This window comes from Zonotrichia albicollis, chromosome 3 (genome assembly GCF_047830755.1).
Source record: "Zonotrichia albicollis isolate bZonAlb1 chromosome 3, bZonAlb1.hap1, whole genome shotgun sequence".
Taxonomy (NCBI): Eukaryota; Metazoa; Chordata; class Aves; order Passeriformes; family Passerellidae; genus Zonotrichia; species Zonotrichia albicollis.
The window spans coordinates 102,432,660-102,445,367 of NC_133821.1; the positions used below are offsets into that span (position 1 = coordinate 102,432,660).

The 12,708-nt window shown below is 42.6% G+C and overlaps 1 protein-coding gene across 2 annotated transcripts; it reads right to left on the reverse strand.

Moving 5' to 3' along the window:
- Window positions 1-1,275: 1,275 nt before the first annotated feature.
- Window positions 1,276-12,436, reverse strand: PRSS35 (serine protease 35). Of its 2 annotated transcripts, none has more exons than XM_074538319.1 (2): window positions 12,286-12,436; window positions 1,276-7,182 (listed from the first exon to the last, which is right to left on the reverse strand). In XM_074538319.1, exon 2 carries the CDS (start codon window positions 7,164-7,166, stop codon window positions 5,925-5,927), a length of 1,242 nt encoding a protein of 413 aa, XP_074394420.1. In that variant the 5' UTR covers window positions 7,167-7,182; window positions 12,286-12,436; the 3' UTR covers window positions 1,276-5,924. The 2 variants fall into 2 exon arrangements, with proteins under 2 accessions (XP_074394420.1, XP_005486003.2); XM_005485946.4 differs by lacking the exon at window positions 12,286-12,436 and adding an exon at window positions 7,442-7,574.
- Between the last annotated feature and the right edge of the window lie 272 nt (window positions 12,437-12,708).

The window sequence follows — 12,708 nt, forward strand, 5'->3', positions numbered from 1 at the left end:
GAAAAAGAAGTAGAGCCATAGCAACTGCAAAAAGTATGGTGTGTACACAATTACCAAGAGGCACAAGTAAATATTTATGTGGCTTTTCCAGCATATCTGATTTCTTTTCTTAGCAATAACAAGTGAAGGATTGGCCATTATCAAGATCTAAAGACATACATGAAACAGAGGGAATGAATGATTCATCAGGAATGCTGCATAATACTGCATAATAAACAGCATAAGGCGCTACCTCTTTGGATGATTCGCATGTCTGTTATTTAGGGAAGGCTTTTTAACATTTGTTAAACACTAGGGAAAATGGGAGTATGACTGGAAAATACCTGCACAAGGACCTGGGTTGTATGGGAACATTTTAGGGCTGAATAGACATTTGGATAAGATTCCAGTTCAAGCTCCCCAAAGCCCAAGGGATTGTGTGATCCATAACATATGTTGGAATGGATCTTCCACCAGAGAAACCACATCCGTGCCAGTGGCTTGGGAATGGCCTGCAGGGGACACAGCTGTCACCCCTGGGTCTCTGCTTGTGTTCCCTAAATGGAGGCTGAGAGACGTTTCTCAGGCACCAAGGCATTTGCCCAGATCATGGCAAAAAGTAGATTTCAGCAATGAAAAGATTTAGATCCTGTTAGCAGCCCCAAAAGGACTTTTTTTTCCCGGTCAAAAAGCTTTCAACCCTATTTATTTCCCTGTGGCACTTACTTCTCCCCATATAAGAGCTAGTGGGTAAGCCCTTGCCAGACCCCTGATAAATATTGCTTGTATTAGACACACTGGTAATTACAGGTGCAATAATTTCTTAACTTTCCATTAAATATTTCCAGCAGCTTGCCAAAAATCTCTCCTTTTACCCTCAGAGATAAAATCAGCACCAGTTTTGAGGGCACAGAGTTAAGATAATTCTAAGAACCAAGATGATAATATTTTACATACTTCTAATTTGGCCTTGTTCAACAGCTCTCCAAGGCAGAAAGTGCAACTATAGCAAATAGCAGAAACAGAACTAATTACTTATTTTAGAATTAATAACTTGTGGCGTGGACTATGAGTCATTTCCTTGCTGAACTAAATTTTTTTACTCATCAAATTTGCTCATGGAGTAATTATCTTGAAGACAGGGAGTTTTGTTTTTTCTTCCCAGAACAAGTTTAAAGAGACATTAATATCTTGTAAGACCAAGTCCCAGATGATTCACTAAAAAATCATTACAGGCACTTAGAGAATGAAGTTTGTGTAACACAACCATGGCTAACAAACTACATCATGACAGAGGAAAAGAAAAACATCAGAAAATATTTATTGACAGAATAAGTGCATCATATAATATCTTAACAGAGCAAAGGTTTGCATTTATTATCTCAAATGGCTTGTCATTTTGCACAGTTAAAATTATTCTAAAGTTTTCTGTCAGTCTTAAAAAAGCAAAGAACCTGAAAGAGTCCTCAAAACTACTTCTGGATGTTTTTAATCTAAATGCTCTGACACCTGGAGCAAAAGACTGGTGCAAAGGGGACCAAAATATACTTCCAAATCCTTTGAGATTAGAGTGAAATTTTAAGCTTTCAATTTAATAACATTCTTTTTTTTCCCCCCCGTCACTCTTTAATCCAGGACTTTGTAGATGGAACTATCTGCAATAATCTGTGCTTTAAAATTGGAAGCAGTTGATTAAATTTCTATGGATGCCAAACACAAACAGAAGACACTTGAAAAAAAATCTATTGCCTAGAATTTCTAGATGCATGCAAAAAAATTGAGCTAACATTTTAATGCCTTAAGTCAGAGAATTTTTTGCTTCATTTTTTTCCCCAATAGAGAACAGCCTTTACAGGAATCCCAAAAAAAAGTCAGGTTTGAGAAAGTCCCTTTACTCACTACATTTTTGGCGATCCAGTGTACTGGGAGGTTCATACTGCCAAGCCTTTTGGTCAGAACACAGATTGCTGCTTTCCAAGGACCCTGAATGAACAGAAGCATAATCCCTGCAAATTCAGGCATGGATTGTAGGTCAGGATTAAAATCCCTGCCTGCTAAGCAGGCCCTGCCATAGCCTGAGTCCTCTCAAAGCCCTTTCCTTGTTGCTGTTGGCTGGGAAGAAATGCCTTATCTTTAACAGTAAAAAATTGTCATGAAACTTGTGAATTTCACATCTTAATTAATACTATTAGGTGTCCACCATCTGCCTACTCTTTCTCACAATAGGTGCCTCTGCTACCTTGCAGCCATTTCATCTGTTACTTTGCACACTTTCTTTATCCCTTGCATACCATCTCCATCTTCCTGCCCTTTCATACCATCTACTCATTCTTTCTTTCTCTTTTTTTTTGCTATTTGCTGCCAGGTCATCCCTTAGCAGCAGAATAGAAAGAATTCCCCAGCTGCTTATCTCCTCCACATGTGGATGTGGGTTGTTTTTTTTTTTATTTAAGCCATATTCATGCTGATTCACACTCCATATAGACACATAAATCTGCAAAATTAAGATGGTAAATCTTAAGGAGTCAAGGAGTTTCTTTAAGTAATTATTAAAACATTGGGCACTCTATACCTCATATAACAGAAATAATTTCCCTACATAATGTTGTGGTTTTCTTTTGTTAATACAAACTTTGACTTAATTCTTCACACTGCAGATAACCCCTCTGTGTCTCAGAGCCTCAGATTAAACACATGCACAAATACCTTGTGGAAGCTGGTCTGGGTGTGTTAATGGCTTGCATATGAGGTTTATCTTTGGCCCTGAAAAAAACTTAATTGTTGACTTTATAAATTCCAGTAGCCCTCTAGGAGAAAAGAGATTTGACTGAAGTTGTTTTTTCCTAAAGCCAGGAATACAGTTAAATAAAAAGATCTACTATACAAACACTTATGGAAAAGAATTGGTACTGATTTAAAAAGTGGTGTACAGCCTGGTACCTGAGAGAGGAAAAATCATTTAGGGAAACATCAGAAGGGCTGGAAACCCAGCCTTCCTGCTGATGCCCTAGACAACGGCAGGATCTAATCTACTGGGATCATATTTTCCTCCTCATGTTGTCTCACTGGTAACTAGATAGTAACTGCATGTTTTAAAGAAAACCTGAGATGACTCAACAATTTTTGTCCCATTTGCAGTGATGGGTACCAAGAGCTCTGTGCAGGACATTAAATTCCTGGGATTGTGTGTAAGTACTAGATTTATGAACTGAAGTCCCTGTAGTAGGTAGTCGCAATGTCTATATAAAGCATTTATTTCTCTATTAGGCCAAGTGGAAGACCAAAATGTTGCCTAGCATGCTGAGGCAACAGGAAAAGCATTTTGTCTGTGTCTTCTTCTACCTGCATTCCTGGCCTGAAGGTGCTGACAACACAAAACTCAGTCAAAACATCCATGGGCTCCAAGCCTGTGTATTTGCATGTGTTTGTGCATGGGCACTGGGACACAGAGGTTTGTTTGGTTGATTGAAAGTAATTTTTATGTTGCTCTGGCCAACCTCTTTAATCTTTTAGTACTACAGAATTAGCATCTAGTACTTATTATCTGAAAAGAAAGTTTTTATCAACGTGGTATGGAAACCTCAGGTTGCAGCTGAGATATTTCCAACAGATGATTATTATAACAAGACTATTTGGAAGCTGACATCACACATTTTTCATTCTTACCTTGCTCCCAATTCCCAAAGTGATAAAGATATAGATTTTATTTCTTCTGAGGAGGAGTACACCTAAATAAGACTCAACAAAACAAGGAATTTACTATGATCCCTTTATCTTGATCAGTTTTGGACCCAAATCAACAATGACAATAACAGTAAAAAAATCCATGGGCCTGGGTTGTCTTGTTTTAGATTAATGATGTGGTACCTTATTTGTCACAGCAACTATGGAAAACGGCACTTAAGAAAAACATTGCAGACCTGACTAAAGGATATTATAAATCTGTTGCATAGAGCAAGAGTATTAAATACTGGAATGAGGTGATTTAAAATTACTGTCAGCAAAGCCACATATGTTAATAGAGATGTTAACAACAATAAAAAATAATTAACCCTAAAATCTTAGAGTTATTTCTAAACTTTAAAAATTATTATTAGTTTTCTGCAAACAATCACACAAAATAAAATTAAAACATAATAAAGGAAGGAAAGCTGAGTGTTTCCTGGAAAGGTTGGCATTAAAAGAAATAGTTTCCTTTAAAGTGAGATCTCTTCCAATGAATGAAATATTGTTAGGTTATGATATGGAAGCAAGTCTTAAATTTTTGTGCTTTGGCAATAATAGGACAAAGTTGCCTGCACATTCAGTGTGTCAGGTTATACACTTTCAACCATATACCAAAAAAAAGGGTTATTTAAAACCATGTTATGTCATCAAAAGCATGTTTTAAAGATTAAAAAAAAAAAATTTAAATCTTGTAATTTTTTCTCCTGCACAGGAAGAAAATGTATTTTGGTCAGCATAAATTTATGGTAAAAAAATTAAATTATACAGTGGTGAATACTATGAAAAGTATTGAAACCCAAAGGATATGATCAGAAAGGCACAGTATCTTTTTATGTTATTAGATTAATGTAGCACCATAAGAATTCTGTGTACTTCAAAATCTTGACATAAAATAAAAGATATAGACTTATATAGCAATCAACAACAGTTTTTAAGAAGGTGGTTTGTGTTTAAAGGTGTATAAAAGTCACGCTCAGTTTGTGTCTTCATTAAATACATGGTTCTGCAAACATATTGAACCAAATTATTTGCTAACTACTGCTGCTATCTAACAAGATACCTTCTATAAAGCACAGGATAGTTCTACCATTCAGAAGGTGCTATAATTTAGTTGGGAGAAATTTTCAGTTAACCCTGTGAATCATGTTGAGGTGGAATCTGAATATAACATGATTAAGACCACACACTTTGCAAAACTGTATATAGCCAAACTAAAATATTGATTTCCAACTCCCAGTCTAACACATACTATCCTATCTATGAAGCTGAACTTGTATAAAAGTAATTTATAAAAACTGAAGAAATGTTTAGCACCCAGAAAATATATCATCTGTGAAGCTCCAAATGATTGTCAAGTAGCTACTTCGGGAGTCAGTGACTTCTCCCAATGGTAAAGCTAAACATTTGACTAGAAACTAAACCTACACCTCTCCAAATATTGATTGGAAGGCAAATGCATGTGTTTAAGATTTCTATAGCTTCTCTAAGAACATTTAAAGACATTAAATATGTCTAAATGTTTCTTCTTCTTCCAAACACAGAAACTATTTTTTTGTTAGTTTCTCTTTTGCTGTTTTTACTGAGCAATGGAGTGATTTTTTTCTTTAAGATGTAACCCTCAGCTACATAAATTTGGAATTTCCATGGGAGTGTTCCTGCAGCAACCAGAAGAGGAAGTTTTCCAAACTAACCATCATCAACTATAGTGCTGCTTCTCAACATGGACCTGTGGTCTTTAGAGAATGCCACAATAATGTCTTGTTCTCATGCAGTTCATTCTGCACATACAGGAACATGCTATATGCACAACTTGCATTTGAAGAATTGGAACAGAACCCTGAGAAAAGTAAATCCATTGGAAAAAAATAGATATTGCTTAATAACACCAGTTTGAGATGTTTCAACGCTTCCTCTGGGGAAAAAAATGACAAACAGGTGCAGCCGTTTTTTTCCTCACAAATGACTTGAATTTATCACAATTGCAAACATAAATATAGTTTGGGATTTTAAGTGTGTATCTAGGTTGATTACAGTTAGAAATACTTTGTCTGACAATTCTACCCCTCCCCTAGAAATTCAGCATCCCTTAAGTCACCATAGCACTACTTGCGAGCTTTGAGTTCAAGAACGTTCTGGCGTGGAGTGATGTTCTTCCAGTCACTGTCGCCTTTCAATCTATGGCAGTGAGGGTGCTAAGCAGAACTGCAGCTCGGCTCTCTTCAGCCTTGGGTGCAATTCTCATCATTCCCATGTATCCAGAAGCAAATCTGGGCATATTTGAGAGGAGTAATTCGTACCGCTACATTGTAATCCTGCTGTTCACCATTGATGTCCACCCACTGGTGGCCTGAGTAAACAGCGATGATCTTGCGTTTCCACTTCTTTTTGTTTGGCTCCTTCAGACGGAGATAGATGCCAGATCCTGTGGAGCCAGGCTCAGCATCACAGTACTGATAAAACAGATCATTGGACTCATCAGAAATGCTACAAAATCTATAGACCAGCTGCCCAGACCGATCATTGTCAAAACCTGAGAAGTGGATCATGCTCCCAGGCATCATTTTGATTGTTGGGCTGATTCCCAGCTCCATGTATTTCCTTTTGTGGGGACGCTTGAGCTCAAGAACAGCATAATCATAATCCAGGGCAATATCCCCAGAGACACCCTTAAACCAGCCTTTCGGGATGTGCGTGCTCTTCACCCGGGTCCACTGGAAGGAGGGCATGCCATCTGAGGTCCCTTGCTTCCTCCCAGATCCCCTCTGCTTTCTCTCATCGCCTTTGGATGGTCGCCTTAATTCTGTGGCGGCTTTGGGATCCTCTTTGGCCACAGAAATTTCTCTCCTACTTCTTTTAGCACCTTTACGTTTCCTGCCGTTGCCTCTGGATTTTGTCTTCATCAGGCCCACCCTCAGTCTTTTGCTGCCCTTGACATAATCCTTGCCATTGTGCAGGCAGTGGGCTGCTGTGAGCACATGCTTGGGGGAAACCAGAATGCCACTGCAGCCTGTGGAGATCTTCACAGCGGTGTTGAATGGAAAGTTGGTCATAAACCTCTTGTCATAGATGCTGAACCTACTGTCTGTCCCATATATCTGCCTCTTCCTCCTCAAAGGCCTTCGTGTGGTTGTGTTTGCAGCTGGGTCAGGCACTGCTCCGAGGACACTCACTTCAGTCAGGGTCCGTGTGCCGTTTTCAAAAACAGTCTCATAGGATAAGAGGCTCTTCAAGTCAGACAAGCTTGGCACTGGCAGTTTCCTTTGACATTCAATTCCACATACACTGTTCAGCTCTAATTTGGTTTTTGCTTCAAATTTAGGGCTGTCAAGGGAGAAAGTTCTTTCTCTCACAATCTGGGGAATCTTCTTTAAGTGCCAAGTAAAATCTTGTTCAGTTTCTGTTCCATTACTGAGACCCAATATAGGTATGAAAATTATGAGTAGCAGTAACATGTGCTCCATCTTATTTTATTTTTTTCTAAAACAAGAAAGAGAGATTTGAAAATACACTTTGGAAATACATACAGTTATCTTAATATCTTCTAAGTATAATCATGCAATTTTAGAACTGACATCAGTGGAATAGAATTCTACAATCTGCTCAAAATAGAAATGCCTCAGATATTCCCTGTTTTGCCTCTAACTCTTCCAATCGTTTCTAGCAAGATGGATGCAGATAATTCAGCCAGCATCCATGCAGAGCTACCTACTGGAAGATGAAATCAGCTGAGTTTTACCTGTTTTTCCCTTTGTGAACAGCAGTCTGAGTCATTCCACTTGGTAGAACATCCTGGTTTTCTTCATTCCAAAGCAGAACATCCTGATTTTATTTATTCCAGAGGTATGCAGTTACATATTAGGTTTCTGCTTCTCTTTCCTATAGCTATATAGTAGAAGGTAGAATACGCTTGGAAACACTCAGAGCATTCAAAAGTTGGGATCCAAGCAGAGATGGAGAGACAGACTACACTCATGAGACTTAGGAACCTTTGGGAAGCCAGACCAATTGTGCTCTTTCATGTAATGGCCAAAACGTGGCTTTAGCTGACTTAAAAGTCACCAATGATTCTCCACTACCTGCACAGAGGAGAGCTATGAATCTGCCTGTAAGAAAAAGGGCACTTTGCTAACTGCTATCCCAAGGAACCAAGGTCTTCTAGGACAGACAGACAAATGAGGAAAGCAGAATGTTGCTGGTGGAGAGGAGCCTCCTGGTTTTATTGCATGCAGCAAAGCTCAGCTGAGTAGGAGGGTTAATTCTGGTTACTCATCGCATGAGTAACATTTTCAGGATCCCACAAAGGCTGTAGAAACTGTGCTGTGGGTGCCTTATGGTCACGTGGAATGCCCCACCTAGATGGGGTGATGCACCATACCAGCAGTGAATACTTTAAATGGGAAAGACAAAAAGCAGTATTATTCCCATCTCTAGTTGAGAACATGCAGGAGAAATGTAACATTGTTAGAAGTCTGAGGCAGAGCCAGAAACTGAACCCAGAATTCTTGATTCTGAACTCAAAACATTACTGAAAAGACCATTTTTCTCTTTTGGCAGCATTGATGTTAGTGGTATTATCCAACTACTGGCAGCTGCCACTGGGAAACCTGTGCTCAGTTCCAACATCCTTCATTCCAATTACATGGAAACCTCAGCAGTGAAGAAAGAAAGGGTCTATGATTAAACTTTAAAAGCCAAGCAATTCAAGGATTTGTATGTGGTTAAGCTCTCTGGTTTATATTGCAATGGCAGTGTAGGCCAGGGCAAATACAACCACTTTCCTTAATTTTAGTTTAGAATAGTAGAAGAAGTGCTCTCCAGTGAAACAGCCAGTATATGGAAAAAGAAGTGGGGAACATCGCTTTCAAAGCTGTGTAATGGACCAGTGACTCTTTTTGAGGCACCTTTACCCTATTGTCATATTTGTTGTCTATAATATTTTTTTTTTTATTGTTAAGTAAGCACTACAGTTCAACCTCAGCTTGTGGCTTCTGATGCCAAGAAGAGGCTGGATTTGTTTTAGCATAGTTTTACACTTTTCACCTTTGCCAGAATGGAACACCAACTTTGAGCAGGAGTCTACTTACTAAACACCACATTTTACAATACAAGGAAACCCTCCCTGGCTTTAAAGTAGCTAACTCAGGTTGTGGAGGAGATGTAGGGACTTTCCTAAAACATCTGGAGATTACGGCGACTCACAGGTCTGAGCTCTGGATGTATGTGGTCATATGAAAAGATATCTGAAAGTTTTGAAAGCAGGCTGGGGAATCATCCCAGACAAAAGATTTTGTAGAGGGACACCAGTTGTTCACACCAGTCTAGGTTATTGATATAGCAGAAATGTGCACATTTAAACATTAACTTTGATATACAATGTTACCTTCAAAGTGTTGGTTCAGTTATTGCTGAACAAAACAGTTCTAATACCAGGCTTGAGAATTATTTTTTTCTATTTTTCCCGAGAATACTCCTCCCCTTTTCAGCTTTTCATAAGGGTCTGGATATTTGGTATTCCTCTGTAGCTGAACTTTGTGAGCCCTAAGGAAAGTTCAGTCACTAACTGCTTGTTCACATAGAAAGTCTGGGTTGGTGTTATTCCACTGTGATGGCTGATGTCGTCCCAGCTGATCTCATAACTAGATTTATAGAGAAGTCCATTTTTTTCTCTCTGCTTTATAGAGAGACTTTCTGCAAGCAGATGGGTGGAGTACTATGGCTCCCTTCTGCCACTCTTTAGAAAGAAAAAAAAGAGTCAAAGCACAGAACCTTCCATAGATGCCTTGGAGCCCTCCATTTGAAACACGACACTCAAGTGCTCACTACTTACAAAGGCAGTCTTGGAAGCCAAGATTTTCTTCATTTATAATGAACCACTTGTCACTGGGAATGAACTAACTACACTTCAGGATAACTGGAAGAAGTTCAAGGAACTTGATAAACCCAGTAATTCTCGTTACAGACCAGAGCAGTGGTTCTGCTAGGCAGCTTTGTCATTTCCAGCCATGCATTTAAGATCTCTTTACTAACCCCATCCCTGTTGTTTCGAGGAGGCCAGCTCCAAGCAAGGGCAATGTCAGCAGTTGCCATGGCCCAGCACAGGCTGCTGGCAAAAGGGAAACATAGGGCTCCTCTTGCCACTTGATGAGGATGGAAATGTGAAGATGGGTGCAAAGATAACTTTGCAGGGGAGGAGAAAGGGAGAGAGAATACAGCCTCCAGGGAAAGGAGGATTGTCCTGAGAAGGCTTCAAGTTGATTGCAAGGAAAAAACCCTCAATTACCCATTCTCCACTCTTCCTCCACACCTGAAGATGCTCTGCCCTCTCCTTTCCTTCACTCCTTTCCCATACAGATTTTGGGTTGGCTTACAGTAATTGGAATTCTTGAGTCAGCTCTTTAAGGTATGATGAATTACTTGAGAGAAGACAAGATGGAAACCAGAAAGAGAGAGATCTCCAGCTATATGAAAATGTTGAAATTCTTCCTGCAGTTTCCAAACTCAGCTGATAACTTTGGTGGCATTCCAGCTGCCAGGCGTATCCATACAAGAAAAACTAATTTTAGCTCTTGTTGTTTCTTGCTTCCAACATTAAACCTTTCTGCATCCACAGAAAAAAAATACCTAATTTTTGAGGATATCCTTCAAATATTTTGTCCTACCTTACTCCAGCTGAATACAGGTCAGATGCTCAGGAAAAGCTTATAGTCAAGCCAAACTAGAATAGGTTTCTCTTCAGGCTATCACGGAAGAAATTTACATGCCAGTGTAGCTCAGACAGAAGAAAAATTCAGTCCAGCTTCCTGACAGTGTTTTATCTTGGTCTGTTCAGTGCAGCCTCTACCGTAAGGCTTTCTTATTCTTGTAGGAAAGTCAGCACATTTCAAACTCGGCTTACACAATTTAAAATCAGATTTCTAGGCCCTAAAATAACAGACTGCTATAGTAACCATCTCCTTTAGCTGCTTTTGGCCTTATTCTTGAAATGACCTGGAAGTTGGAATTCAAAGTTGTACTCTGACAAAGCAAAATAGAGAACAAATTTTTGGTATCTCACTCTCCCGGGAAGAAACCATTGCCCTAATCTTATCCACCACTGCTGCCCCTGATCTCCTCCAGATGCACTCACAATGTACAGTGGTGAATGGATGCTGTCCTCCTCTCTGATTTGCGGAAAAAAACCCCAAAAAAACAAAAAAACCCAAACCACTGCGGCTCCTGTCTCTTGCAAAAGTTTAGGCAGCTTCAGTACTCATCGGAAGAACTAATTTTACACGGCGAGCGTTACAGCTCATTTCTGAAATCCCACGGGCGGGGAAATGAAGGACCGCCAGCGAGCGGCGCAGTGCCCGCCGCGGCCGCGGGGCGGCGCTCCCGCAGCGCCGGCAGCGCCTCCGCGCCCGGCCCCGGCCCCGCTCCCTCCGGCCGCTCCCGACGCTCCCCGGCCGGGATCCTCTCGGGCCCCGCTCCCTCCGGCCGCTCCCGACGCTCCCCGGCCGGGATCCTCTCGGGCCCCGCTCCCTCCGGCCGCTCCCGACGCTCCCCGGCCGGGATCTTCTCGGCCCCGCTCCCTCCGGCCGCTCCTGACCCTCCCCGGCCGGGATTCTCTCCCGCTCCGCCGCGCCGGGAGCGGGCGGAGGGCGAGGATGTCGCGCCCAGGCCTGAGCGGCTCCGGGCGTCCGGCCCTGCCAGCCGGGCAGCGTCCCCGGGACGGCAGCGGGTGGGCACGGACCGGGAGCCGGGCGGAGGAACGGCGGGGACGGGAGGGCTTTGCCGGGATGGCCGCCTTCCCCCTGCCCTCTCCGCTGTTGCCGGCCGCTCCTGTGTGTCAAAGCACAGGGCTGTCCTGGAAGAAGAGGAGGATTTGGGAGTAAGCCTTTATCTCTCCTTAGGCATTCCCTGGTCCTGCTTTCCGCAGGAGGCTCTGCCTCTCCGCTCCGATCCGAAGGAGTTTTCCCCCTCTACAAAGCCTGAAAGTTAAATACCTTGGCACAGCTCTTTTATTTTTGCTATTCCAAGATAAATCTGTTTCCAGCAGTGACGAATCTGGATGAAATTAGTGTCAATTCCAGAGGAGCGCGGAGATGGTAGCCCCAATACTGAGGGGATGAATCAGAATTAAAGGAGTTTGTTTTGAAGGGTGAAGAGGCTCCCTGCCTGCTCCCCGCAGAAGGCACAGCACAGAGACAAATCCCCGAAAACCCAATAAATATTCCCCTTGCCTTAGTCCTGTTAAGCCGTCTTGTGAAACCGGCTTCAAATATGAAAAAACAAGCACCAGACAAACGCGTGGCGTTTTAGCCCTATCAAAATATATGCACCAGGCTAAAGAGGCAGGGACTTAATACAAAACATCTCAGCTGCCAAGCTCAAGGTACTGACATCGCTCAGCCCCATCATTTTTTAAAAACGACCCACGTAGGAAGAATGACATCGCAAGAAAACTATCACCTTAGAGACGCTGGCTAGCTCGCAGTGCCCGGTGCCCCTCAGCCCCCGTCCCCAGCTCCGCTCCTGCCCACCCGGGTCTCTGGGGGCTGCCTCTTGCCCAGAGGCCGACGCCGGGAAGGGTGCTGGTCGTACCTGGCAGCCCGCAGGACGGACGGAGGCGAGGGCGGCCGCAGCCCCGGGGCTCCGGCTCCCGGCTCCCCGCTCCGCGCCGCTCGTCCGCCGCCCAGCGCCCGCGGCTACTGAGCGCGGGGCGGGGGGAGCGGCCAGGTCTTCCCAGGCGGGGGAGGGGATGGAAAAAGAAAAAAAAAAAAAAAAAAAAAGAAAGAAAAAAAAAAAAAAAGAAAAGGGGAGGGCCGAGGGGAGCGGAGGCAGATCCCGGTGTCTCCTGGGATGGGATGGGATGGGATGGGATGGGATGGGATGGGATGGGATGGGATGGGATGGGATGGGATGGGATGGGATGGGATGGGATGGGATGGGATGGGAAGAGAAGAAGGGGCTCTGCCTGCCGAGCAGGGAGGCGCATCGCCCCGGCGGCGGCTTCTCCGTGCCGGG

Excerpts from the sequence above, each read along its gene's own strand:
- PRSS35 (XM_074538319.1), bottom strand. The coding sequence starts at position 7,166 with ATGGAGCACATGTTACTGCTACTCATAATTTTCATACCTATATTGGGT.